This window comes from Vidua macroura, chromosome 6 (assembly GCF_024509145.1).
Source record: "Vidua macroura isolate BioBank_ID:100142 chromosome 6, ASM2450914v1, whole genome shotgun sequence".
NCBI lineage: Eukaryota > Metazoa > Chordata > Aves > Passeriformes > Viduidae > Vidua > Vidua macroura.
The window spans coordinates 14,120,193-14,145,369 of NC_071576.1; the positions used below are offsets into that span (position 1 = coordinate 14,120,193).

General features: G+C 34.9%; 1 protein-coding gene across 4 annotated transcripts in view; it reads left to right on the top strand.

Moving 5' to 3' along the window:
• The window catches only part of ATG2B (autophagy related 2B), a 46,053-nt gene that overhangs the window by 13,326 nt on the left and 7,550 nt on the right, over window positions 1-25,177 (top strand). For 2 of the 4 annotated variants that reach the window (XM_053979696.1, XM_053979699.1), the window contains 26 exons: window positions 735-885; window positions 1,416-1,508; window positions 1,679-1,867; window positions 3,126-3,399; window positions 4,519-4,624; window positions 5,633-5,825; window positions 5,995-6,137; window positions 7,243-7,400; window positions 7,713-7,885; window positions 8,189-8,339; window positions 9,174-9,373; window positions 10,164-10,244; window positions 11,894-12,000; window positions 12,261-12,353; window positions 13,151-13,221; window positions 14,007-14,083; window positions 14,315-14,485; window positions 14,950-15,091; window positions 15,896-16,098; window positions 17,011-17,237; window positions 17,872-17,980; window positions 19,730-19,924; window positions 20,468-20,569; window positions 22,181-22,259; window positions 23,100-23,304; window positions 24,226-24,295. In XM_053979696.1, coding sequence (XP_053835671.1) covers window positions 735-885; window positions 1,416-1,508; window positions 1,679-1,867; window positions 3,126-3,399; window positions 4,519-4,624; window positions 5,633-5,825; window positions 5,995-6,137; window positions 7,243-7,400; window positions 7,713-7,885; window positions 8,189-8,339; window positions 9,174-9,373; window positions 10,164-10,244; window positions 11,894-12,000; window positions 12,261-12,353; window positions 13,151-13,221; window positions 14,007-14,083; window positions 14,315-14,485; window positions 14,950-15,091; window positions 15,896-16,098; window positions 17,011-17,237; window positions 17,872-17,980; window positions 19,730-19,924; window positions 20,468-20,569; window positions 22,181-22,259; window positions 23,100-23,304; window positions 24,226-24,295 — 3,763 coding nt within the window. The remainder of the gene's footprint in view (window positions 1-734; window positions 886-1,415; window positions 1,509-1,678; window positions 1,868-3,125; window positions 3,400-4,518; window positions 4,625-5,632; window positions 5,826-5,994; window positions 6,138-7,242; window positions 7,401-7,712; window positions 7,886-8,188; window positions 8,340-9,173; window positions 9,374-10,163; window positions 10,245-11,893; window positions 12,001-12,260; window positions 12,354-13,150; window positions 13,222-14,006; window positions 14,084-14,314; window positions 14,486-14,949; window positions 15,092-15,895; window positions 16,099-17,010; window positions 17,238-17,871; window positions 17,981-19,729; window positions 19,925-20,467; window positions 20,570-22,180; window positions 22,260-23,099; window positions 23,305-24,225; window positions 24,296-25,177) is intronic. The other 2 variants (XM_053979697.1, XM_053979698.1) reach the window with 2 other exon arrangements.

The following is a 25,177-nucleotide window of genomic DNA, read 5'->3' on the forward strand; positions in this document are numbered from 1 at the left end:
AGTCTTGAATTTTGACATCTGTTGTCCAAGACATTTTTTTAAAAAAATTAAAACAGAGAAGAAAGGACAATAAACATGAAAATCACCTAGCTTTTTAATATATGAATTAAATTAGGTACAGCTTCTATGATAGAAGCCTAGAGAGTAAAGAATAACTAAGTGAATTATTTCTTTAGAAATAGCTATGTTTTACAGAATTATTGTTATTCCAATATAGTGATTACTGCTTGAAGGAGCTTAGGGTTTTACTTAGTGCAAAACACGATATCAGTAGTGAAAAAGTCTGAGTGAGAACAAGATAATAAAGTCAGGCAACAGTCTTTTTTTGCAGAAATTTTTACCATCCCAGTACAGTGTATGAAGTAAAATATTTAAGGGTATATGTAGCTTTCCTTAACTTATGTATGCAATTTAGATTTTGTGAGACATTTGACTTCTTCATTGTCTATCTAAGGATATTAGTTTTATATGAGCTGCACCTCAGGTTAGGTGCCTAAAATGTTCTTTACAAATTTCTCTATGCTGACCGTTGTTGATTATGTGACATGAACTTCATTGTCTTTGTTGCTAAATCTGTTATAATTAGATATTGTCATATATTTGGAGAAATTATGGTGTTTTAATGATTCTAAAAGGATTGTAGTGATCCTTTTTTTTGCCTACTTAAATCTTGACTTTTCATAATTGTTATAGATCTATACTACTTTTAATAATACATAATTTTAATAATCCAGGTTTATAGGTACTGGCATCAAAGTGTCTTATGAGCAAAGACAAAGGACTGCCTCACGAAGTTTTAGTACTGACTTATCCATTGGTGAGATGGAGTTCCTGGAATGCCTTTTTTCTACTGACTCTCATTCCATGCAGCCTCACTATACAGAGGTATGTTAAAAATAAAGGGTGTTCCATAAAAAAGAAATGTTAATTGTATAACTGAGAATGGTAGATTTTAAAATGGTTGTAATTTGAATGTTTCTTAATGTTTTTTAGTTTTGTAAAATATGTTACTGTTTTAAGATAAAATTAATGTTTTAATTCTGAGCTCAAATAGTGAACCTAACTTTGTCATACCTGACAGGAACACCACCAAGTAGCCAAACTTTATTAGTTACTTCTTTTGAATATGGTTAACGTGGTTTGGGCATTAGAGTACATGTTTTTCAAAAACTAAGCAATGGAGTTGAGCAATGCAAAGGTTTCTTGTGTTGTGATTATTCTAGCTCTTTTAATGGTCAGAGACATCCAGTAAGGTAGCTGAATGTGTGGATTGAGTAAACAGTTGAGCTGGGGTTCTGTTCATTGACTTCAGTGTGGGGTTGCCTGTCTATTTTAGGTAAAATGTAATGAATATATTTTCCTGTGGCAACTCCTTCCCATTTATTAAACATTTTGAACTTTTTTTTTTCCTGAAGCTGCTGACATTTCATTCTGAAGAAAGAAATGATTCTCATTCTATGCCATGCCTTCAGCTGCATTATAAGCATTTAGATAATAGAGGACCTCAGGTAAGGTGGGAAATTAAAAAGACTAAGTGTCTGTACAATAACCTTTGTCTAATTTGGTTCATTTGAACAGAAAATTGACTGTAAAACAGAGAGTTCTTAACTCCTACTTATTATAATTTGCTTCACTGTGTTGTGTTGAAGATTTTAGTGCTTTTTCTCTTTCTTTTCAGGGTAGTCAAGGGAGACTCAGTTCTGTTCCACAGAAAGCAGATTTACAAATAAAGTTAAGTCCAGTGTTTTGTGAGCTGGATATTAGTATTGTAGACAGATTAAATTCCTTACTTCAACCGCAGAAACTAACTACAGTGGAGATGATGGCATCTCACATGTATGCTTCTTACAATAAACACTTAAGTCTGGTAAGTTTAAAGTGAAATTGATTAATAAACTTGCTGGGGTATTTTGCAGGAAGAAGTCAGGGTGACAGTAAGCCTGAGACTGCTAGTTCTGATTGATTTGTGGTGGCTGAGGTGCTTTTTTTTAGTGTGAGAGTTTTTTTCATTTGGTTGGTTGACTGAGGTTTGTTCGGTTTTTTCCAACTTCTGACAGTCTTATTTTGCATTCAGTGATTGTGTGCTTGAAAACAACAAAAGACAGTGGTAGATGCTTCACAAACTGCATAAGTTCTCATCTTCTTGAAGCAAGGAGAACTGGGCAAAAAGAGTAATCTTGACTGACTTCTCATCTCTAATCTGTCCCATCATGCTCTCCAGCAGCTGATACAAAGCGTTGCTAACAATTCCACTTCTATGTTGAAATCTTTAGTTGTCAAAATCAGCCCAGTTGTGTCTCTGCTGTGTATTACCTGCTTTTGGGGTAGGTAACAGAGAGAATGGGTGGCATATGCATTGCATTCTAGTGATCTGGGACCAACAGAAAGAAACTGAAGCTTATTTGCCTTGCTTTGGGTTGTCACAGTAGCATTAAAGACTTTTCTTAAAATACTTGAGAAATTATTAATGCAATTAATTTCTGCATAGCAACAAAAATCTTCATGTAATTTTATTGCTGCATTTACGGACTATGGAAAAATCAGCTTTCAAAACTATTTAAGAGAGTCTGTATATAAAAAAAAAGTAGTAAGACATCAGTCATTTCTGTAAGTATAATTGTCTTGCAAGTTTGATTCTTTTCAATGATCAGCAAAAAGGGGAGGGTATGAAGGACATGAAAGTGACAGGAGCTGGACACCGTGACTTCCTGAAAGGGACAATTACACATGATAGTAATTCCTACTTTTTCAACAAAAGTAGTTTTTAAGCAAGTGTGTGAGACATGCTATTTCCTAACTGCAGCTGAGTATTGTTCGGTACTCCATCTAATTAAAGAGGAAAAAAACTGCAAAAATAGCAATAATTTTTCTTAAAGATTTCTAATCTCCGCAAAAACTTGACTTCTAAGTAGAATCTTTGACACCAATTATAGAAAAATATCCTAAGAACAGTTGCAATTGATCTTGATGTGTTTTTTCTGTGATATACTAATAATATTTTTCATTTTCACATATTACATAATCAAATGCTTCCCCATAGTTACTTTTAATGCTATTTTCTCTAATCAGATGTTTTTTAATTCACTCTGGTTTGTGTTTTGTTTTTTGTTGTTTAATTCTTTTAGCATAAAGCATTTGCTGAAGTTTTTCTGGATGATTCACATACTCCTGCAAACTGTAGAGTTTCAGTTCAAGTCACTGCCCCTGCATTAAAACTCTCTGTTCGCTTCCCAATACCTGATCTACGGTCAGATCAGGAAAGAGGACCATGGTTTAAGAAATCACTTCAGAAGGAGATTCTTCATCTTGAATTTACAGATACGGAATTTAAAACTGAATTTATAGGAGGGTCGACTCCAGAACAAGTTAAATTAGAGCTTACCTTTAAAGAGCTAACTGGTAAGAATCTTAATATTATATTCAGAGGTCCTTTTTTATTTTTCTAGGTACTGTGTAGTTGAGAGAATGGTCCTCTCATATGGAGTAACCCAGGGGGTAACTTTCCACCTGAATTTTGGAGTAAATATGATCTCTCTACTGTAGTTTTGTGTTCTGTACTAAATACCAACCTGAGTCCAAACAATACTCCTAGGAGGAGAGGCTGTGTGCCCAGTTCTGGCTCCTCAGTAAAAGAAAGACAAGGAGCTGCAGAGGGTCCAGTGGAGACCACAAAGCTAATGAGGGATCTGGAGCATCTTTTATACGATGAGAGGCTGCAGGAGCTGGGCCTGATCAGTTTGGAGAAGACTGAGAGGGGAATCTTATAAGTATGTGAATATCTCAAAGACAGGTGCCAAGAGAATGGTGCCAGACTCTCTTCAGTGGTGCCCGGAGACAGGATGAGGAACAATGGCTATAAACTGAAACACAAGAAGTTTCACATTAACATGAGGAAGAACTTCTGTACATTGAAGGTGACTGAGCACTAGAACAGGTGCCCAGGGAGGTTGTGGAGTCTCCCTCTCCGGAGACATTCCGAACCCACTTTGGATGAGTTCCTGTGTGACCTGCTCTAGTTGACCCTGCCTTGGCAGAGGGATTTGGCTAGATAATATCCAGAGGTCCTTTTCAACCCTAAAAGTGCTGTGATGCCAAGATTGATTCCCTAAATAACTGTTATTGAAAAACGTTAATAATTTCATGCTCTAATATCTTTCAAAGTAATAAATTTATGAGGCTGATTTATATTTGCAAACTTCTCTGCTGTCTTGTTTTATGTACTTAATCAAAGCTGTGACAAAATACAGTGGTGTTATAAATGTAAATGTGCAGATATCTATGCATTAGAAGCATCTGATTTTCTAAGTACTGCTAGCTAGAAAATAATATGGAATAATTTTTGTTTCTAAAAGTTAATAATTATTATTTTGGAAGAAGAGATGACAAAATTTGCCTAAGTAGCTTAGTAAGTAGCATTGACTAGTTAGTCTTGTTAGACTCCAACCTGAAGAGTGGCTAACCTGAAGTTAGCAGTTGTCATTCATCTGTTAAATTCTAAAAAAATCTCTTTCTATTCAGGTTCATTTGAAGAAGATAATGCAGAAACACCAGTAAAATTTTTTCAGGTATCAGGTGGCACAGATGGAGATATAACATCATCATCAGACAATTTTGACTGGCCTCGGTAAAATAAATTTTCATGTTTTTAATGTGGATTGATTAAATTTTTATGAAGCACTGTTGTTTTTCTAATTTTAATCCAGAATGCTTGTGTGGTAAATGATTGAAAATAATTTGCAAGGAAAAAGCATGTAACTATTTAAAAGACTCCAAAAATTTATAAAAAATACCCTGGAACGTCTACTTTTATAATAATGCAATATAGTTTTATAGTATAGTTTTATAGTATAATACTCATGGACTTGAGTAAATTTCAGTGAAAGTTAGGTAAATGATTAGAGACTTGAAAATTTTTCCCATTTTTTTACTTTACCTTTTCTCCTGCATTCATGACTGAATACCAAACCACCCATCCTAGTTGAATTTTGCCTCAAAATAATATGAGCCGTAAGAATAATTATATTGTAACTGAATTATTGAAACTTATATCACATGCAAGGCAATACAGTACTTCAGACTTAATGAAGAGAAGGACCTGGCAGCTGAAGCATGTAATAAGATCTTTAAAAGAGGCAATTTTAGATTTGCTACAGAATTTACTGTGTACAGTTTTGCCACAAAATTCAGTGGCCTTCTGACAGCATGTTTATATGGACATTTTTTTCTTTTATAATGCACAAATAAAATTTTCTATAACAGTGTTTACATGTAAGAAGCTACACCCTGCAGTAGAGCATTTTTTAATAGCTGTTAATGGTCTAATGAAACAAGCTTTATTTGGGAGAGTGCTAGGTTTTTCTTAGGTCACCTATATGATCACCTGATGGGGTTGAAAAAAGCAGCACTTAACATTTTATTTCACGTGATGGTACCATGTCCTTTTTCTTAGTAGTATTGCTTTGGGTAGTAAAATATGTTATTATCTAATAAAGAAGTCCCTGGACTTTTGAGCTATTTAGTCTATGTGTATTTCATGGCAAGCCAGTAGAACTAGTAGACACATGACAGAGCATAAATATAAACATTTTAAGCATCTCTAATGGCTTATTCTGCATAACTTCTCCAATGTCAGGATTGTATTGAAAGTAAACCCTCTGGCTGTGCACTCTATTCTGGAAAGGATAGCAGCTGAGGAGGAAGAAGGTGATAATAACTTTCAAGAGGAAGAAGAAGGAGGGTCTCATTCTTTGAAGGATGTCTGTGATATTAGAAGACCAGAGCCTTCTCCATTTTCTTCTCGTAGGGTCATGTTTGAAAATGAAGAGGTATTATAAAATTTTGTTGGTGCTTTGTGCTTATGATAGAAAAAATGAATACTGTCTCACTACTTTACATGTAACTTCTGGCTTCCACTTTTGCATTTGTTTTGGGTTTTTTTTTTTGGTTGTGGGTTTTTTTTAACTTGAGATTTTTTTTTTCTTTTTTTTCTTTCAGATGGTGATGCCAGGAGATGTAGTTGAAATGACTGAGTTTCAGGAAAAAACAATTAACAATTCTCATTATGTACTGGAACTCATGTTACCAAACATTCACTTAACACTACCAAACAAAAGCTTTTATGAAAAACTTTACAACAGGCAAGTATAATTGTTTTGCCTGGTTATCATGACCTGTACTCTCAGTTCTGTGTCACTTTTGATAAAAGCAATTGTCTAAGCAGGTATAGCAGGAACTTATTTGTATAGTTTATTTAAGACCACAAAGTGCTATATAAATATTTTTTCAAGTTAACATGGCACCATTGTGTCATGCATCTGATTGGTGCCATGGCAGCTGACTGCTAAAAAGTGTTTGGCAGATTTTGTGAACAAAGGGTGAAGCTAAATAGTCTTTGGCTCTCAGTGAACACTTTGTTCAGATCTCTGTGCAATGTTTCATTTTGCTCTAGTCTTTTTGATTTCTTCTTTAAACAGATTATTATACTTCAGAAAGTTGCGCTCAATTTTATTCTTTCCGTCAGAAAGTCTAGAGCTTGCAAGGCAGTCAGAAAAAAAAACCCTAATCCAGTTTTGTAAGGCTCACAAAGGTTTATGAAAATGTAGAGAAAGTGAACCTGTTTTATGGATGGGTGTTCACCATTTATATTTGTTAGTTTCCTGTCTGAAAAACAACAAAATACTATTAGATTGTTACTGTGCTATGCAAATATGCAAGAGAGATGCTGATCTATTTTCGTCTCTGATAGATATTACTTTACTTAGAGTATTTTCACTTCCAAAATGACAAAGCAGAACCTTCCATTGAATATTCTGTTGGAATACTTCTGAACTGAATGTCACATATGTCTTTACTCTGACAGACACACTCACTTGAAATCAAAAGAATGAATGTTTCCTGCAACTTAGTTGAAAATTGATGTGATCAAAATAGGGGTTTCTCAACTCCTCCTCCAATGTACTGAGCTAATAGATACCTACTTATAGAGGCTTTTGTGTCACTATCATATGTTAGAGTTTGATATGTGCATACCATAATTACAGAATGAAAGTTACTTCCATTTTTTATTGCTTATACTCATGAATATATTATTGTTTCTTGTGCTCATGAACTTTATTTTCTTTATTTGCTTATGGAATCTGGAATCTTTATATAAAGTCTGGAAAAGAATTATGCTTGACTGACTTAATACAAAATGGGAATATAGTCATATATCTTGTGTAATGATAATGTATTTCTTCCTAGGATCAGCAATGATTTATTGTTGTGGGAACCCACAGCTCCATCTCCTGTAGAAACTTTTGAAAACCTTTCTTATGGTGTTGGACTATCTGTGGCCAGCCAGCTCATCAACACTTTCAGTAAAGACAGCTTTAGTCAATTTAAATCTGCAGTTCATTATGGTAATGCACTGAATAAATCATCTAGAATATAGTGCTTTAGAAGTATAATTGAGTGAAGTGATTAAGGTGTTAGTGGAAAGATTTTGTAAACTTACGGGAAGAAATAAACCAAGGAAAAAAAAAGATAGATTACTGTTTAATTGGGTAAAATAAGTGTGAAATTGAATTGCATTACCAATGCAATTGGTTATTGACATAGTATGTATACTAGTGAGAGAATGAATTGTACTTCATTTTATCGATTTTATCTATTAGATGTATCTATTTTATATATCTATTTTATGTATCTAATGTATCTATTTTATCTATTAGATGATGAAAGTGGATCTGAGGAAGAAACACTACAGTATTATTCCACTGTTGATCCAAACTATCGTTCACGCAGAAGGAAAAAGCTTGACTCGCAGAATAAGAACTCACAAAGCTTTCTGTCTGTTCTGCTAAATGTGACACATGGATTAGTGTCAATATTCACAGATGTAAAGGTAAGGCACTGGGGTTGGAACAAGTCTTTTGTTGTTTTGACCATGGATCCCCTTCATGCTGTACGTACTTACCTGGAAGGAGGTAGTGTTTTTAACAGTAATTCTGTAATCGTTATACTACTATAATTAGGCAGTAAGGCGACACAGTATTTTGCAAATTCTGTGTACATTGCTTCACGTGAGAATAGCTGAAATGCAAGCAGGAAAACATGTATTGGTAGCAAGTGTTGTGTTAATTTAGACTGCCTAAATGCAGCAAACTGTCAGCAAACAATAATTTTATCATTTCTCTTCTTCCTTCAGCAGGATGATGGAAGTACACTGGAAGGAAAATATGGTGAATTTTGGTTTGAGTTCAATGGTGGTTCCCTTTTCAGTGTGACTAAATATGAAGGCTTTGAGGACAGACACTATGTTTGTCTCCATTCTAGCAGCCTCAATTTATATCATCAAGGTAGGAGTGGGATTGAGGTGGCTTTGGGGCTAAATTTGAAATTAACTAATCTTGAAGCTTTTTAGGGAAAAGGCTGTATTTTTTCTCTTTTCCCTCATAGTGTGTCATTTGGCACAATGAATATAATTTATGGCTAATGTTTCTAAATGCTACAGTAATGCAGCTTCATTATAACTGTATTTAGTTACAGTTTAGCACCAACTTTCCAGATAACTGCTCCTCTTTAGAGATATTGTGATTCTCTGGCAAGTTAGCTGTACAGCCTATTCTTTACTATGAAAATGCATCCTTCCTACATGTTATTGGTTGTTTAATTCAAAAAACTACCAGTGGCTGCTGTGTTTTTCCTCAGTAGCTAGCGGTCATCCACAGGTGAAGAATTTTGGCTGTGTAGTTTGTCTGTGTCTGGTAAACCCCCATGTAGTTAAACCTTTCAAGGTTTCCCCCTCAGATACCTCTGAATCAGTGGTACTTGTATTTCAGTGCAAGGCTTAGTTATTGTGTGTTTAGACATTAGGCTGGCTCTATCTCATAAAATGGAGAGGAGACACGTGTTCTTCCATGTAACCTGTAGGAAATTTCTGTCCTTTATTTCAATTTTGCTATTTTGTTGGACAAATAAAAAACTCAATCCCTAATAGCTACATTGAAGATTATAGCTAGAACTGTGGTTTTAAATACTGGATCACCCATAACCTTCCCTTCACAGTTCTTGGTTGTGCATGACTAACTTTGGTAATTCAAATAATTTTGTAGGCATTAAGCATAAAAAGGATTTTCCTTCACACTTCATCAGTAACAGCTTTGGTAATTCATTCCAAAATCTCTTTGCAGGTTTTGTAGATGGAGTTGTCCCTTCCTCTGAAGTGCGACTGCCCAGCACAATACGTCCCCATTGGTTAGAGCCTACTATTTGTTTTTCTGAAGAGGATGGTCTTAGTAAGACTACTTCAGATGGTGTAGGAGTGGATAGTCCAAGTATGCTGACTGTTGCAGTCAAAATCCAGTCAGATAAAATAGAGAGCAATACAAAGGTTTGTGTTATTTGTACTTTTATGAGTTGAGTTATCTCAGTTGTATGCAAGCATCTAGACATGGAGTTAGAAGGGTTATAGATGAAGAAGCTATATAGTTCTAAGACATTTATTTTCATACTATAATTTTCTGTTAGAATCTTTTGGGTGGATTATAAAATTTAAGCAGCAGCTTAACTTACTAATTCTTCCAATGGCTCACTTTGCTGAGCATGCTATTTGTTTACTGTACGCATTTCTTGAATAGTTGGCCTTTTTTGTTTGTTTTTGTTGAGTTTCTCTGCTGTTAAAACAGGCAAGAACAAATATAGAATTACACTGCAGTTAACTAGCAGTGTCATCTAATAGGCAGCCTTTGCTTGCCTATTTGGAATGGGACTGGTAAATGACAGCAGCATTCATTAGTGCGGCTGGAAGAGGACCTCTTAGCTGGCAAACAGGTTGGTTGAGTTATCTAAAGAAGGGTTCTGCAGACCACCAAAATGTTGTGGGGGTTCAGTTGTCTCGCATGTTAACTACTTCCGGTTGGTACTCCTGATAATTTCTGCTGAATCCCAGAGTGAATGTACAGGCAGCCTTCCTTCCTACCACCACCACAAAGCTGCCATTTCTGCACTATCCTGTTGCAAAAAGTATGATACTGTATTATCCGGGGTTTCTGTATTGGAAAGCATGTTTTTTCTAGACACCAGGAGATTTTTGGGAGGAGAAGGATGACACAGTTTAGTAATCTAGATCTGAAATAGTTACATGTTTCATGTAAGCCAAGTCATGCAACTTTGTTGTGCAGGAATTTCTGGTTGCTGTTGGACTACGAGGAGCCACCCTTCAGCATCGTGTGCTGCCTTCAGGTTTAAGCTGGCATGAGCAGGTCAGGTTGATAACATTTTCTTGACTACATCTTCAATTTCAGTCTCATTGCCTTAACTATCAAACTAAATTTTGGTGGAAAATCTTGATGTTAGGCTGTGTTACCATACTCTGCCCTTGAAAGTGTTATTCTTTCTTTCCTGTTTCTCTTTGAGACTACTGGCAGATGATAATATTTTTAAATAATTTCTTGTCTATTCACTTGATACTGTTCCTCTCATCATCCTAATTTTCTGCCCATAACATATCAGGGAGGCTCTTGGTGAGGTTTACTTCATTCTGTTGGGGTTTGGGTTTTGGGTTTTGTTTAAAATTCAGATGAAAAATCTCAATAGTGCAATACTATTCAAGTATGTAAATAATCCTTAAATTAAAAATACCCTCAAAACAAGCAAACGTGTTATTTGCAGTTCTGGAAGGATTTTGGTATTTTTCCCTTCTGTGCTCTTTATCCCTCAAGTCTCATTTCTTAGTTGTATATTTCCTGGTTTGTATTGCTGGAAAAGCAGTACTGGAGGACTTGGGGGAGGAGTGAGCAGCAGTTTACACAAACACTCCTGAATGAGGTTGTAGTCACAGGTGTGGATGCAGAGGTAGAGCACAGCAGACAGGGCTGGAGCCCCTTGCTCTGTGTGTGAGCACGTGAGGCAAGACATGCCATTAGCACAGGAGCAGTGTTATTGCATGTACCTGCCCCATACTGGATTACAGACAGTAACCCTTGACACAGTCTGCTCCTCTTTATCTCCAGTCTGTATAATATGCTGATTTTTACATGCATTGTTACTGTATAAACGTGTGGAGCTGAACTTGGGGCTTTGGACTCTGCTGTGCTGTGATTTTCTCCTCAGCATAACATTCCTGTGGGTTTGTGTAGCCTGCTTTACACCCTGTTGCTTCTTTGTTCTATGAAATTTTTCTCAAGTAGCATTTTCAAGTGCATCACAGGCAATCTTTTTTTGAGGGGGAGGGATCAAATGAAAAATTGTCTAAAGAGCTAGTTAGAAGAAAAAATGAAAAGACTAGCACTGATGGTGTGCCCCAGGCCTGGAACATTTTAAGAACTTCCATAGTGTAACATATTTGAGAGGGAACTATAACAGATCTTATAGAGGGGGATAGCAGCTAGTTTTCTGTGGTAGTGCATGAAAAAGCTGTTTATACAATGAATGTGCACATGGTTCTGAGTGTATTTCCTATATCCACCCCTCAAGTAAGACTTGAAGATAACTTGAGCAATGTAGAGTTAATTAAAAGTTAATTTTCCAGAGAGAGAGCAAGGAAAATGCAAACACTGTAATAACAGCTACAAAGAGGGATGAATAAGACTGTATTTGGGCAGTGTTTTAAAAATGCATTGTGAAGCTTTATTACAAGGAGCCACTTGAGTGTATCTGGACTGGTCTTTTCCATACCTTTGAAGCTGCAGTTTTTATGGGGTTTCTTTGTGTTGTTTACGTTCCATGCTTCTCTCTAATAAGGTATTGAGTAAGCATCTTTAAATATCTGAGACTGTTCGCACCTTTTCCTTCTACTAATCTAACATTTTATTGTCATACCTGTTACAGATTTTCTTTTTTGCTCTTTTGTGATGTGTAGTTTTTGTTAATTTAACAGATATTGAAGTATTAATATGTTTGTGATTTTTAGATTTTATATTTTTTGAATATTTCTGATGAGCCTGTTCTGGGATATAGTCCTCCAGCTACAATTACAACTTTTCATGTACACCTGTGGAGTTGTGCTCTTGATTACAGGTAAGTAAAATGAAAGTGCCACTTGACACTGCAGCTGTATACTTGCTCTTCAGGAATGTTCAAGTTTGCATGCTATAAATAATAGTTATTAAGGCACTTTTGGAAAAAAATACTTAACAGAGATCCCTTAACTAGAAGGAATTTAAAGTAGGGTATGACTTGCCTAGGTCTGGGAAGATGGAGTTAGGTAATCTATAAGGCTTTGAGTGAACTTCCAAATAGGTACAGAGCACTAATTTGTTTTTCCAATTTGTTATTAGGCCCTTGTTTTTGCCAGTCAGATCTCTACTTACTGTTGAAACGTTCAGCATTTCCAGCAGTGTTGCAGTAGATAAATCCTCTTCTACTCTCAGGTATGATTTTAATGATTATGAATCATGTAAGCTTTTGTAAAACTTGTAATGCCTGTCTGCCTTTTTGACCTCAGAAGCTTTTGCGTTGTATAAATGATCACACTGGTTTCCATCTTTTGAAATACACTTTGCTCACATGTAATCCTTCTGTTTTATTAGGTTAAATAATTTTGATTATACTTTTTAGTTGGATTGCTTCCTTTAACAACAAGCAATTCTGCATTTTTAATATGATTGGAATGTCCTGAAATGAAGTTATGTCTATTTTATGAATTAGGAAGACTTTAAGATTTCTTATAATTTGTTACTTGGTGACAGTGTATTAATTAATTGAATAATGACTGATGAAAATATCTGTAAGTTATAATAATTTTCTTGCAACTTCAGTTGAATATTCACTCTGTTTTACCTGTTCTGTTTTGAAATATCTACCAAGGTGATTATTTTTATTGATAAAACATTTTAAGTGATCATTGAAACAATTGTTCTGTTAATTTTATTTAGCGAAAAAGACAAAAAATAGAAATAAGTGTTAAAGATTAAGGCATTATTTCTTATTCTAGTAGGGATCAAATATATAAATTGAAATTTAAGAAATTTATAATTAGCAATGGGGAAAATATCTTACAGTGGTTAATTGTCAATAGATTTGAAAATTATGAAAGGTTAAAGCGAAGAGTTTGGATTTAAGATATGCTAGGTATATTAAAATATTTTTTATATACTAATTTCTTTTGACTTACCAATTGCACAGTATTTCTTTAGCATTTTTATTTCATCTTGGTTTTGTCTCTTAGGATAATTTTAGATGAAGCTGCTTTGCATTTGTCTGACAAATGCAACACTGTCATGGTGAACCTCCATAGAGGTAAGGATGGTTTAGATGTGACTAGTGAAACAAAATTACAGGCATATTCAGCATACATAAAAGTTATTGAAGAAGAAGACTGAGGAGATAAGGACCAGCAAGTCTCTTTTCTTAGAAAAAGAGATCTCATGAGATACATATTATAAATAGTTGAACTTGAAAGGTGCTATATGGCACAGAGTTGTAGGTCCTGAAAAGAATTATACCAGCTGGGTTGCTGTCATTGAAATAGTAAGAACATTTAAGGACTGAGGAACTTGAACCAATATTTACCAAATGAGTTGGAGAAATAAATGAAACCTTGTGCCCACAAAGGTGTGTTTAGCTTAGGTAACAGATCTCTAGTAGAAGGCACAGTAAAGGTATGCCTGTTTTGTTTAAACAGCAAAAGAGGACAAATAAGTTATTCATGGTACCGAAAGATTAGTACAGTATGAGCATGTGTTCTCTCTTGCTTCGGCTAAAAACTGATAGAATGTTTAGTCATTCGGCTTCTGTGTGCCTTGGTTTCTCTAACTCACACAGATGGGATGAAGGTAAATATCTTAAAAGATTACACTGTACACAGATGGTGGTAGTGGGAGTGATACATCGGACTGAAAAGGTTCAAGTTCTTCATTTGAGTAGCTGAAACTTGAACTCTGAAAGTAATCCTCATAGAAGAAGGAAATGCAGAAATATAAAACGATTCCTTTACAGCTCATGCTGGTTTAAATGGGTTTATAACTGTAGGTATATAGGGTTTTGTTATTTTCTTAGTAATTTTTTTTATTATCATATTTCAGATTATGTTCGTGTTATGGATATGGGACTGCTGGAGCTAACCATTACAGCAGTAAAATCTGATTCTGAGGGAGAAAGAGTAAGTATTTAATAACAAAATAAAATGTAAAATCTTCATGAGAGATTGTGATTTGAAAATTACTTTATTATACTTAAAATCAAAGAAGGTTTTTCTTGTTTACTTGTATTTTTTAACTGATGTTTTAACTAGTTAAGTAAAATAATTTAAAACCAGCTGTGTATATGCCATTTTTATGGAACTTTAGGATAATTTCAACTTTATTCTTCTTTTTTCATTGTTGCTCTCTAGACTAAACCACGTTTTGAGCTGCACTGTTCCAGTGATGTAATCCATATTCGTACCTGCTCTGATTCGTGTGCTGCACTAATGAATCTCATACAATATATTGCAAGTTATGGTGATTTACATCCACCTGCTAAGACAGAGGTTAAACGTGGAGTTAGCAAGCCAAAAATGAAGGTATAGAATGGCAAAATGATAGCAATTAAACTTTCTGCTTCTTGGTAATATATTTTAATTTTAATCCCCATTCTATTTACAAACAATATGAGATTTTCTGCAATGAAATTAACAAATTGTATCTAATTCAAAATATATTTCAGAGTTAAAATAGTATTTTTTTTCTGCTTTGGTCCCTAAATATTTCAAAACAATACACTCTTGAACTTTATTCTTATCTAAAGAAGAAAATTCCAGGACACACATATCAGCTGACCAGGTACTCTGATCTAAATACCCTGAACCACAATGTTCTAACCTACTTTATGAATCATCCAGCTTGGTGTTTCAGATCACTTGACTATTTAACAAGTTAAGGTGTTTTTTCTCACAGTTCAAGAGCTGTGAAGCAAGCTGTTCTAGCAAAATCTTTTTTGACATTTATTGTTTTTGAGATGTAACTATGTATAGTTCCTCTCCTGTAGGTAGAGACCTTTAGCCAACCATCTTCCCACGGACCAGGCCTTGCTGAATCAGAGCAGCAGATTTTACGGGATTTGATGAGCGATGCCATGGAAGAAATTGAGACTCAGCAGACTGCTTCTGCCATCAAGCAAGAGTCTAATGGTGAGAATCCCCTGAAGGCATACCCCTACATATAAAGTACAACTTTTCTGGAAAGAAAGTGGGATTGAAAGTTTTGTGTATGTAGAGATGCTGCAGAATGGGAGCAGGTACTTATGATGTCTGAAGTCTTCAAACTATGGAACAGATTCTTGCTTTTAATAAGAGTAATGCAGAAGTACTTTGAGATTCTAGTCAAATACACCTTACTGAGGTACTGAAAGCAGCAGGGAGGAAATCTGTCTCTGGGACTCAGTCAAGACCTCAAATTCTGTGGGAGTATTAGTTGGGAGGGGGGGAATCAAAGACCTCTCTTCTGTATGTGAGGGAGCTCCAGGAAGAAGGTACAGTTCCAAGTCAAAGGAAGAACTTTTTAGCTATAAAGAATTGTTTCAATTAGCAGGTAGAACAAGATAGTTGATTTTATCACCGGGTTATAGCTTCTGTATCATGGCTAGAGTGTAATTAAAATTTAAATTTGATAAGGATTTTGTACTGCAAGTAAATTTCTCTTTCATTCCTATTTCCATGATGTCTGGTCTTCTTTTCTGTGGTGGAGGGTGAGCAGTCTCTGTAGTACTGAAAGGTTTTGATGCTGTGGTCTTACTACCAGAATGAGAAACTTGAGAATTGTATATTATTTATAGTAGGAATTGATATTCCTACTATTCAAGATATAATAAGCAAATAATAAGCATATTTCCTTGATATAATTGAAATAGCAAACATGAGTTTACTTAATTTTCGTATTTTGTAAGGATTTTTCCACTGAAACATGTTTTTTCTCCACCCTCCTTCAACTCCCAGGAGTTTTAGATGACAGATCTCAAACTCAGGAACCATCTTGCTCAGATCTCTTCCTGTTTCCAGATGAAAGTGGAAATGTCTCACAAGAGCCAAGTCCCACTTACGCTTCATTTACTCATCACCTGATAAGTGAGGCCATGGGAGATGTTCCAGCAGAAAGTGATGATTTCTGCATTCTTTTTGCTCCTAAAGTTGCTGTTGCTGTAAGATCCTTTGAAAATTACTAAAAAAAAAATCCAAATATACTAAACTAAATTAGACAAAAGCTTATGTAAAACCCGGGCAAATAAGATATCATAGATTTCTATGATTGCTTAGTGATGCTTTTCTTTTTGGAAAGAATTCATGCATTGTTACTGTTAGGAATGAGAACAAGTATTTTCAAGTAGATATGGTTTTTCTATATCTCAGCACTATGTAATTGTTCTCTCATCTGAGTGTTACATTAAACTATATTGGCAGGTTTCCTACTTTTTAATCATATATAATCATTGTCATATCAACTTAAAATAATGGCATAGTTAGGAAAAAATGTTAAGCAAAAACCAGCATTTATCAAAACAGCATTTTTGCATGTCTTCTAATTTTTTGTTCATTTCACTCTTAATCTAAGCTCTCAGTGTTTCTAAGGACCTAAGATGCTTGCCAAACCTCAGACAAAAGCTTGTGTGTCACTTTACACCAATGTCTGTCCTCTGCATGTTGTCTGGTGGTATTCTTCTTAATAGACAGAAGTAGTTCTTGGGTCCCTGATTAAAAGCAGCATTTCCCCAGTTATAGTTGAGCTTGTTTGTTTCTAAAAGTGCTAATAGGGTGGCCTGGGCTCTTCTGTGGTTTTCTGCTTGCTTTCAACTGGTACTTAGTTTTGTTTATAGTTGAGGTGGGGAAGTTTTTTGTTTTGGTTTGGGTTTTTTTATTGCTGTCTTTGACTACTTCGCAGGTTCTACTTTTTTCATATGCTTTTGTCTGTACTTTATAAGAAACATTTCTAAACAGATCATGTGTTGTATAAGCTTTAGAAGACAATACAGAAGAGTTTTCATAGGAAGGAATCAGCCATCTCAATAAAGAAAGCATATCTCACCTTCTTAATGCTATATTTTTTTTTTAATTAGGAAAAAGAGGAAGAGCCAGTTATAAAAATAATGGTTGATGATGCAATTATCATAAAGGAAAATCATTTCAGTCAACCTATAAAAAAAACAGATACAAGCAAAGCTCCACTTCATTTTCCTGTTCCTCTGGTACGCTATGTTGTAAAGGAAATATCTCTTATTTGGCATCTTTATGGTGGAAGGGATTTTGGGACTGCACCACCAACCTCTCCAGCTAAAAGTTTCATGTAAGTATTTGGTCTAATTATGTGGTTTAGAAAATTTAGAAATACTTTCTTTTCTTTTGATTTGGAGTAATCTTATTATTCAATCTCAAGTCTCCCTTGCTTGCGTCTTGGCTTCCTTCTCACAAGGAATCAATCATAGAATGGTTTGGGTTGGAAGGGATCTGAAAGATCATCTAGATTCTAACTAATTTCAGCTCCACACATCAGAGTGTATTTTTCCTGTGTCTTAACCTGGATGAGCTGGGTTTGATTTTGCTGATTTTTGGAGGGGGTGGAGGGATGGATTTTGTTTCAGGTAATATTGGTTGTCAAATTTTCCTAAAGAGATCAGGACTTAAGCAGCATAAATGTCAGATTTACAGGATGTCATGTGAGCTAGAGAATAAAATTGTTACAGCCAAAACGAAGGAAATGTTTCATGAATGTTAATTTGGTGGGGTACATGCACCTGGCATTCTGCTTAGATGTGTGTTACTTGAACAAAAATAATTACTTGGTTAACTATAACATATATTCCAAAAATCATCGAAATTAATTCAAAGAGTAAGAAGTTACATCTGGTACATTTAGTTTTAGATTAACAGTGAGATAACTTTAATCTGAAAAAGTGTATTTTTCCTTTTAATTTCCCCAGAAGTCCGCATAGTTCTCCTTCTCATACACCAACAAGGCATGGACGGAATACAGCATGTGGAGGAAGAGGAAGAAACCCAGACTTCCTAATGGAAATACAATTAAGCAAGGTGAGTAGCAGAAGAGCTTCAGCCATGACTCTCTGTGTGGATATCTTTACATGTTATACTCCTTTGATAACACTTTTCCTTTAGAGTTCAGTACTATTTCTTTCAACAGCATCTACATCTGAGCAGTTTGATGGTGATGAAAGTAGAATTTGTTCAACAAAAACTCTTAGTATTAGCATAGTATTTACTTGCTGAATAAGCTTGTTTCTAAAGATGGAGGATATCCCTTAAAATATTCTTCAAAGTTTTTGTTTATTATAACCAAGTTTTGCAACTGCTGTTCTGATTTCCTCTCTTCAGTTCCATTCTGAATATGTACCCCTGTTATGAAATTAAGTGTTCTAACAAAATAAGCAAGACATAGATCTTTTGAGAATATTCAGTGTATCAATTTGATAATTGGATTTGAAATAACATCTGGTTATATCAGAGTATTGTTTCTGGGTTTCTCCTAACATATTTAGCACCCTTCAGGCTTAAGTATCTTAGAGTTGTTTTTAGGCTGTGCTTAGCTCTAAAATAGGAACTAGATGCTTTTTTCTGGTGCTGTGAATAATACTGGCAAGGAATTAAACATATTTCATATTGAATGGATCAATAACAGAATCTTTTTAAAATAAGATGTTTTCAAATGTTTCTATAAACATGAAAGACACTACATAAAAATAAAGTCAATGTGCATTTCTGAAACTTAAAATTCATCCCATTAACACCTCAAGCTTGCCACAAATATGTGATATTTAGGGTAGCCTTTTCTAGAAAAAAATGACATTGCAATAAACAAGAGGAAAAAGGGAAGCATTTAATATTCCACCTGAAAAACTTCATCTGTGGAATGATAGCCATCTCTCAATTTGCAGATACTTAATGAGAGTTGGTGTTAGCACTGAAGTGGTATAAAGGTTTCCCCCTACTTGAAGCCCTAACTTGGTACACGGCTGGGTAGTAATGTTTAAAGAAATGAAGGGGAATAAAAGGTGTCACAAACGATGTTGCCTTGGAGCTCAGCGCAGGGCCGGCAGGGGCCGCTGCCGCCGCGCTCACTGTGCGTGCCCAGCAGCGTTCCACTGCCGGCCGGGATGCGGCGGGATTTGGGGATGGTTTGTAGGTCACCACAGCTGGAAATGAGAGCTACATCAAGGGGTGACCAAACGAAGATAACTTAGAATTTCATAAAAATGCTGAATTAGATTTATCTGGAATAAAGTGAGTAAGAAAAAGGAAACAAGACTGCAAGAAGCCACTTGAGAAGTCAGTTGGTAGGGAAGAAACAGTTTTTCTCAAGTATTAGAGGGTAAAAGATTCAAGAACTGCAGGATTGGCTGGTACAGGCTTCACCATGAAGTAAGAAAGATGTCAGGATTTGAGGAAAAAGCTGAATCAATATTTTAAAAAAGTGAAATTCATTATCTTATGTCAGTAAGATTTCCTTATCAAAGTCAGTACTCTTTGTTTTGGCTTGAATTTACAATCTGCATTTCACATGCAGATTGTAAATTCAAGCCAAAATACGAACATTTATGCAACTAGAAATTGCAAGATTTCTACTGCTAGATGTGTAAAAACCTGAATAGTGTTCAGGAATCTTAATTGTATTTCTGTAAATTTAAAATAATAGACAGCTTTAAAAGTTCTTATATGTGGTATACTTCCCTGATTTTTGTTTTTTTTTTTTTAAAGAAGTATCCTGCTGTTAAAGGGTGTTTATCAATGAAGTTGATTATGCTGGTTTTCTTTCCTTTTTAAAAGGTGAAATTCCAGCATGAGGTGTATCCTCCAGGTGGTGCAGAAGGTGAATCCTGTCTGTTGGAGCAGCCAGTGTCACGACAAGTTTTTATTGTTCAAGACCTGGAGATCAGAGATCGCTTGGCTACATCACAAATGAATAAATTTCTCTATCTCTACTGCAGTAAGGAGATGCCCAGAAAAGCACATTCAAACATGGTATAGCTATGAAATGTTAATTTCTTAAAATTACAGTGGTAATTATCATTGTGGGGGCTATGTGCACTTCTTAATCTTGCAGAAGCAGAAACATGAGCTTGTGGAATATTGAAGTAATATAATTTGCTGATAGTTATTTGCTTGACTTTTTGTGGATATTAAGACTAATTCAAAAGTCAGTTTGAATGTCAGCATGCCAGGTATTAATGGGTTTGAGATTGTTGGTTAAAAAAAATGTGCAGGACTACTTTGGTAGCTTTCACAATTTCACATGCAGATTTGTATTTTCATATACAATATGTATATACAGTATGTATACAGTAGCCTTACTGGTTCTATAAAGGATTTAGTAATTTTTGGGGGGTTTTCTTTTAACTTTAGTTTTTTATAACATTCAGAGGAAGGTTTTATTCAATATTGTAATTGCTAAGTGGAATCATACTTGTACAGAGATTTAGCAGTAAGTGTTTTTCCTAGCTGGTGTTCTGAGATTTAATAATTGTGAATGTTAGTGCTTTTATTTATGTTGTTGTTTTTTTTCAGTTAACAGTTAAAGCTTTACATGTCCGTCCAGAGTCTGGCAGATCCCCACAAGAATGTTGTTTACGTGTTTCACTAATGCCACTTCGCCTCAATATTGACCAGGTTGGTTGTGCCAGTGCAAAAAAACAAATCCTTTTTTCTTTATTGAATGATACCTGGGGTTTCTTTTAACCAGATGCTTTTAGTCATTGTACATATTTTACGTTTTACATTTTCTTGGTATGATACCTTTTTTATTTAATCTTTGGATCTCTGTTGTTTCATTTATATCCATGCTAGAACTTGTCTTCTGCTCTAGCTATTACGAAGACAATATGTTTCTAAATAAAAATGAGGAATATCTTTAGGCAAAACTTTTCTCAGTAAGTTTTCCTCCTGGAACTTCTGATAATCTCAAAGGGTTTGGAATCACATCTTCTAAAAATAACTACTTATGCTTGAATGATCTGGTTTTGTTTGTTCATGAAATGACTTCATTGTTTTTAATTGAATAAGATTAATCATTAATCCTGAAGTGGTTCACAACATGTTGGTCAAGGGCACTTGACACTCGAGAAATGCTTCTGTAACCTGAAGGCTTTGTCTTGCTATCAACTGCAGTGACAGGAAAAGCAGAAATTTTTACTTTCTTTAGCAGGGCATTGTGCAAGGTATTTTTGATATATTCAACAAATATTGGGGTTTTTCTAAATCAGTAAGAGCTATATATGTTTGTGCTGGCAAATATGAAGTGCAGTTAGTACTCTTTGTTGAGGCATTTCTTCCTTGATTTGTTATCTTCAGAGAGCTACGTGGTGGGGTTTGGGTTTTTTTGGAGCATAATTAGGATTTCCGTACCTTTTCTTTCAACACACATTAGAGACCAGGTTTTCATTTCACCCTTAGTAAAACTGAGCTCTGTCTAGTGTGCAGTAATTTTGTCTGGAAAAAAGTGGCCTGGAAATACTGCCATCTAGGGAGGAAATATGTTCCTTCTTGGTTATTTTGTACCTTCCTTTATGTTTTGTACCATAAACAAAATACACCTTTACAACTTCTATGAAATTAACCACAGCTTTTTGGAAGCACAGGGCTGCATGCAGTCATTAGAAATACTTGTTATTACTGCTTAAGCAGTCATTCTTACCAGCTGGAAGTAAAAATGGAAAAGAAAGTCCAATTGTCATCAGTGATAGGATGAATAAGGCACCAGTGTGATGCATCTGTCTGAAAAGAAAGCTGGGATGTCATTGCTTTATGATATTATTAAGACATTAATACCATAGATATTAATGACTTTTAATGAAGCAGTGATGAGCCCTGATTTGTAATGATTTGATTAACTTTGACAGTACTAGAGAAGAATATAAACTATATTTAAATACCTTCTACTGCAAATCAGAGTAAAGTTCATAGCCTTTAAAACACCTGGGTTCTGGAACAGTCTCCAAAATGAGAGTAGAAATGATGAAAATAACCCTGAATTTTTTAAGACCGAGCTAGATAGATGATTAAATTGTTATATGGAGCAGGGTGCAGTGGCTAAGAGGGTCTTCCTGGTTTCTGTCCTAAATTTCTATGTGGTTTGTGCATATGTTAAAGGATCAAAAAGGAAAAAAAAAAGTTTTGTTTCATATCAGTGTAGAAATAGATCTGGAATAGTATATAATGTTTTTAGAGAATTATGTCTTTATATTTATTTTAACATGATTATATTTTACGTTTTGCCATTAGGATGCCTTGTTTTTCCTGAAGGACTTTTTCACTAGCCTTTCTACAGAAGTAGAACTCCTAGTTACTCCAGATCCTGAAGGTATATTTCTAAAAAAAATCTAACATAAAAGCGCTGCTTCTTTCTCCATTAATTTGTGTACATGTCTACAAATTCACATGTGAATCTTGTGTGTATAAAAACTTGTGTTGGGGTTTGAGCACTAACATTAATGACTGATTTTTTAGAACTCAAAAGTCTTTGGTATTTAAGCTTTTTATTTTAGAAATATGACCAAAGAACTTCAACACCTGGAATCTCAATTCTATGAAATGTTTAACCAAAATTGGAGCATATTTAATAAGAGCTTCTGGAAAAACTGAGGACTGTGTATATGCTATTGGGATATTATTATTAGATCAAACTAATACATTGTCCTGCTTATTTATAAAATTGAATTCTATGTTAGACAACTTCAAGCTATTAGACAAATATAATACTTTATGCAAGGGGTCTATAATATCTATATGTAGTAATGTCTATATGCAGTTGAAGCGATGCTTCTTATCAATTGCATTATCTGAAGCAAAAGCAGGATATATTGAAAAGCACATTTCCACTATTAACTATATTTGGATATTTCTTAGCAGCTATACTTTACCTATTTCTGTTGAGATGTCATGCTGAAATGCATAGGTGATGAAGCACTCTGCAGTACTGCCATTCAAACCAGATTCATTATTTATGCTGATGCACTAACCTCAACTTCAGCTGCATGTAATAACTTCTATCAAAAACTGAGAGAATCTGAATATTGCCCTACTAAGTCCTACTAATAAGCATTAGAATTTAATAAGGACACAGTAATTGTATAAATACAATCTATCTGTAATCATTGTGAAAAATATGAGTCACTTTACTGTGTGTAACTTCTTTTCTTAGTTAAAAAGTCTCCTGGTGCTGAAGTTACATGTAGTTTGCCCAGGCATGTCACCAGCCTTAAGGAACCAAGTCCAGTCATTTCTTTTGCATCACACAAACAAGCAAATGAAAATGGCAGCATTGATTCCATGGATGTGGTTAATGGAGATGATGATCATTTCTCACAAGAAACGACATCATACAGTGATCAGCCAGTATTTTTCAGGTAAACTTTTGTTACAAAATGTTTTAAGAAAGTGTGGTGAAGAACTATTCAGACCTTTAGGCAAGGTGCATTTTTGTCTGTTTATTGGTTGCTTGTAGAAAGCAAATATATTTGTTTATATCACTGGAAGGTCACCTGTGATTTTTATTAACTTTTGCACACTACTGTGCACAAGGAAGTAAAAATTAAATCTCTGCCCCATAGAGAACCAGTAATGAGATGTTTTACAAATGCATAAAAAGAGCAGTGTACTCTCATGTCTAACTATAAATTATCTAGTATAATCAAAGATGAGACTACATAAAGGAAGAGGATATAAGGTTATAATGGAAGAGGTATGAAATTAAGAGATCACGAGAGAAACTCTAAAGTAGTCACTTCACTGGGAAGTGACTATTAAAATTGTAGTTTGTTATACAGAAGTTTTTTCATGTGCTTTTGGATCTTAAGTGCCTCTAACAACAGATGTGTGCTGTGGTAAGCAGTGCAGAGTTGTAATAGCAACTTGTAATAGCATAGCTGTGGTTCTATTTCACCACATGCATTACCAACAGAATTTTTTATCAAGTTCCACTTGCAGGACTAAATTTTGCCCACAAAATCATCATTTTGTGGGTGTTTGCTTGTTTTTATTTTTTTAACATAGTCACTTGCAGGATTAGTAGCATATTTGCAGGACTTTTAGATTTATTACAAATGCTAGCCTGAAATAGATGTAAATAAATGAAGAAAAGCTGAATTTGCCATTGTATTTTGTACATTTATTCTGAAGTACTAACTCAGTAACAGAAGGATTTATGGTTTACAGAAAAGGGTGATATCCTGTTCTAGGAGAATGGGAAACCATGAGTTTCATTTCAGAAGGATAATTTCATTTCCTTTTCATGTTTCTCACTATAATATTTCCTTTGTATGTTCCAGAGAATTTCGCTTTACATCAGAAGTTCCAATACGGCTTGATTACCATGGCAAGCATGTCTCAATGGATCAGGTTTGTGTATAATGCTGATGCTATAGAACAAAAACTTGATGTTGTTTGTTTTGCTTTCCCCTCCCTGCCCCCCATGAATGGGGGGTATATTTTTATGCTTACTACTCATAAATGATGTGATCATGGCAAATATAAAACACATTTTCCCCCCCTTAGTTTTAATAAAGCTTAACCTTGTTTCACTCTTAATTGCAAAACTAGGAGTGGATCTCCCAGTATGATTAATCCAGGATAGAACTTGAATGTCACATTTATGAGCTCCATGATTGGCTTGAAATCATAGTGTATAGCTGCAGTGCCCCTCAAAGTATGATACCACTGTCTGATGCCAGAATTGGTGCATTTTATTTTATTTTATTTTTTCTTCATTGATGCCAGAACAAAATGTTATTGTTTTTTTCTCCTTGTTTCCTTTCCTTGCAATCTAGTAACATATGGGCCTCAGTGGCAATGGCAGAATCTATTACAGAATAAAAAAATGCCCATGGTTCTTGTTAAAATAATGCATTCTTTATCACACTGAGTTTAGAAGCCGACATCAAAAAAACCTATTTGCACAACAAGACTTGTACTTTTTCATGGCAAATCAGTAAGAAAATATGGAAAGCAGCAACTTCTTGAATTTGCCCGGATATCAGAAATGAAACATGAAATATGGTAGCTTCAGAATGCCTGGAACACATTAAAGCCAGAACTATGTTTGCATAATTTATTATAGCTTATTATTTCTGAAGAAGCCCTCTTGTATCCAGGTGTTTTTCTTAGAGTAGCAGGTTAAGCCAAGTTTCCTTTTTTGTAAGTTTCCATGTAACATGATTCATAGCACTGTATTGAGTTGCATTTGGGAGATTGAGAGAGAATGTTTAGACAGAATATTTGTAA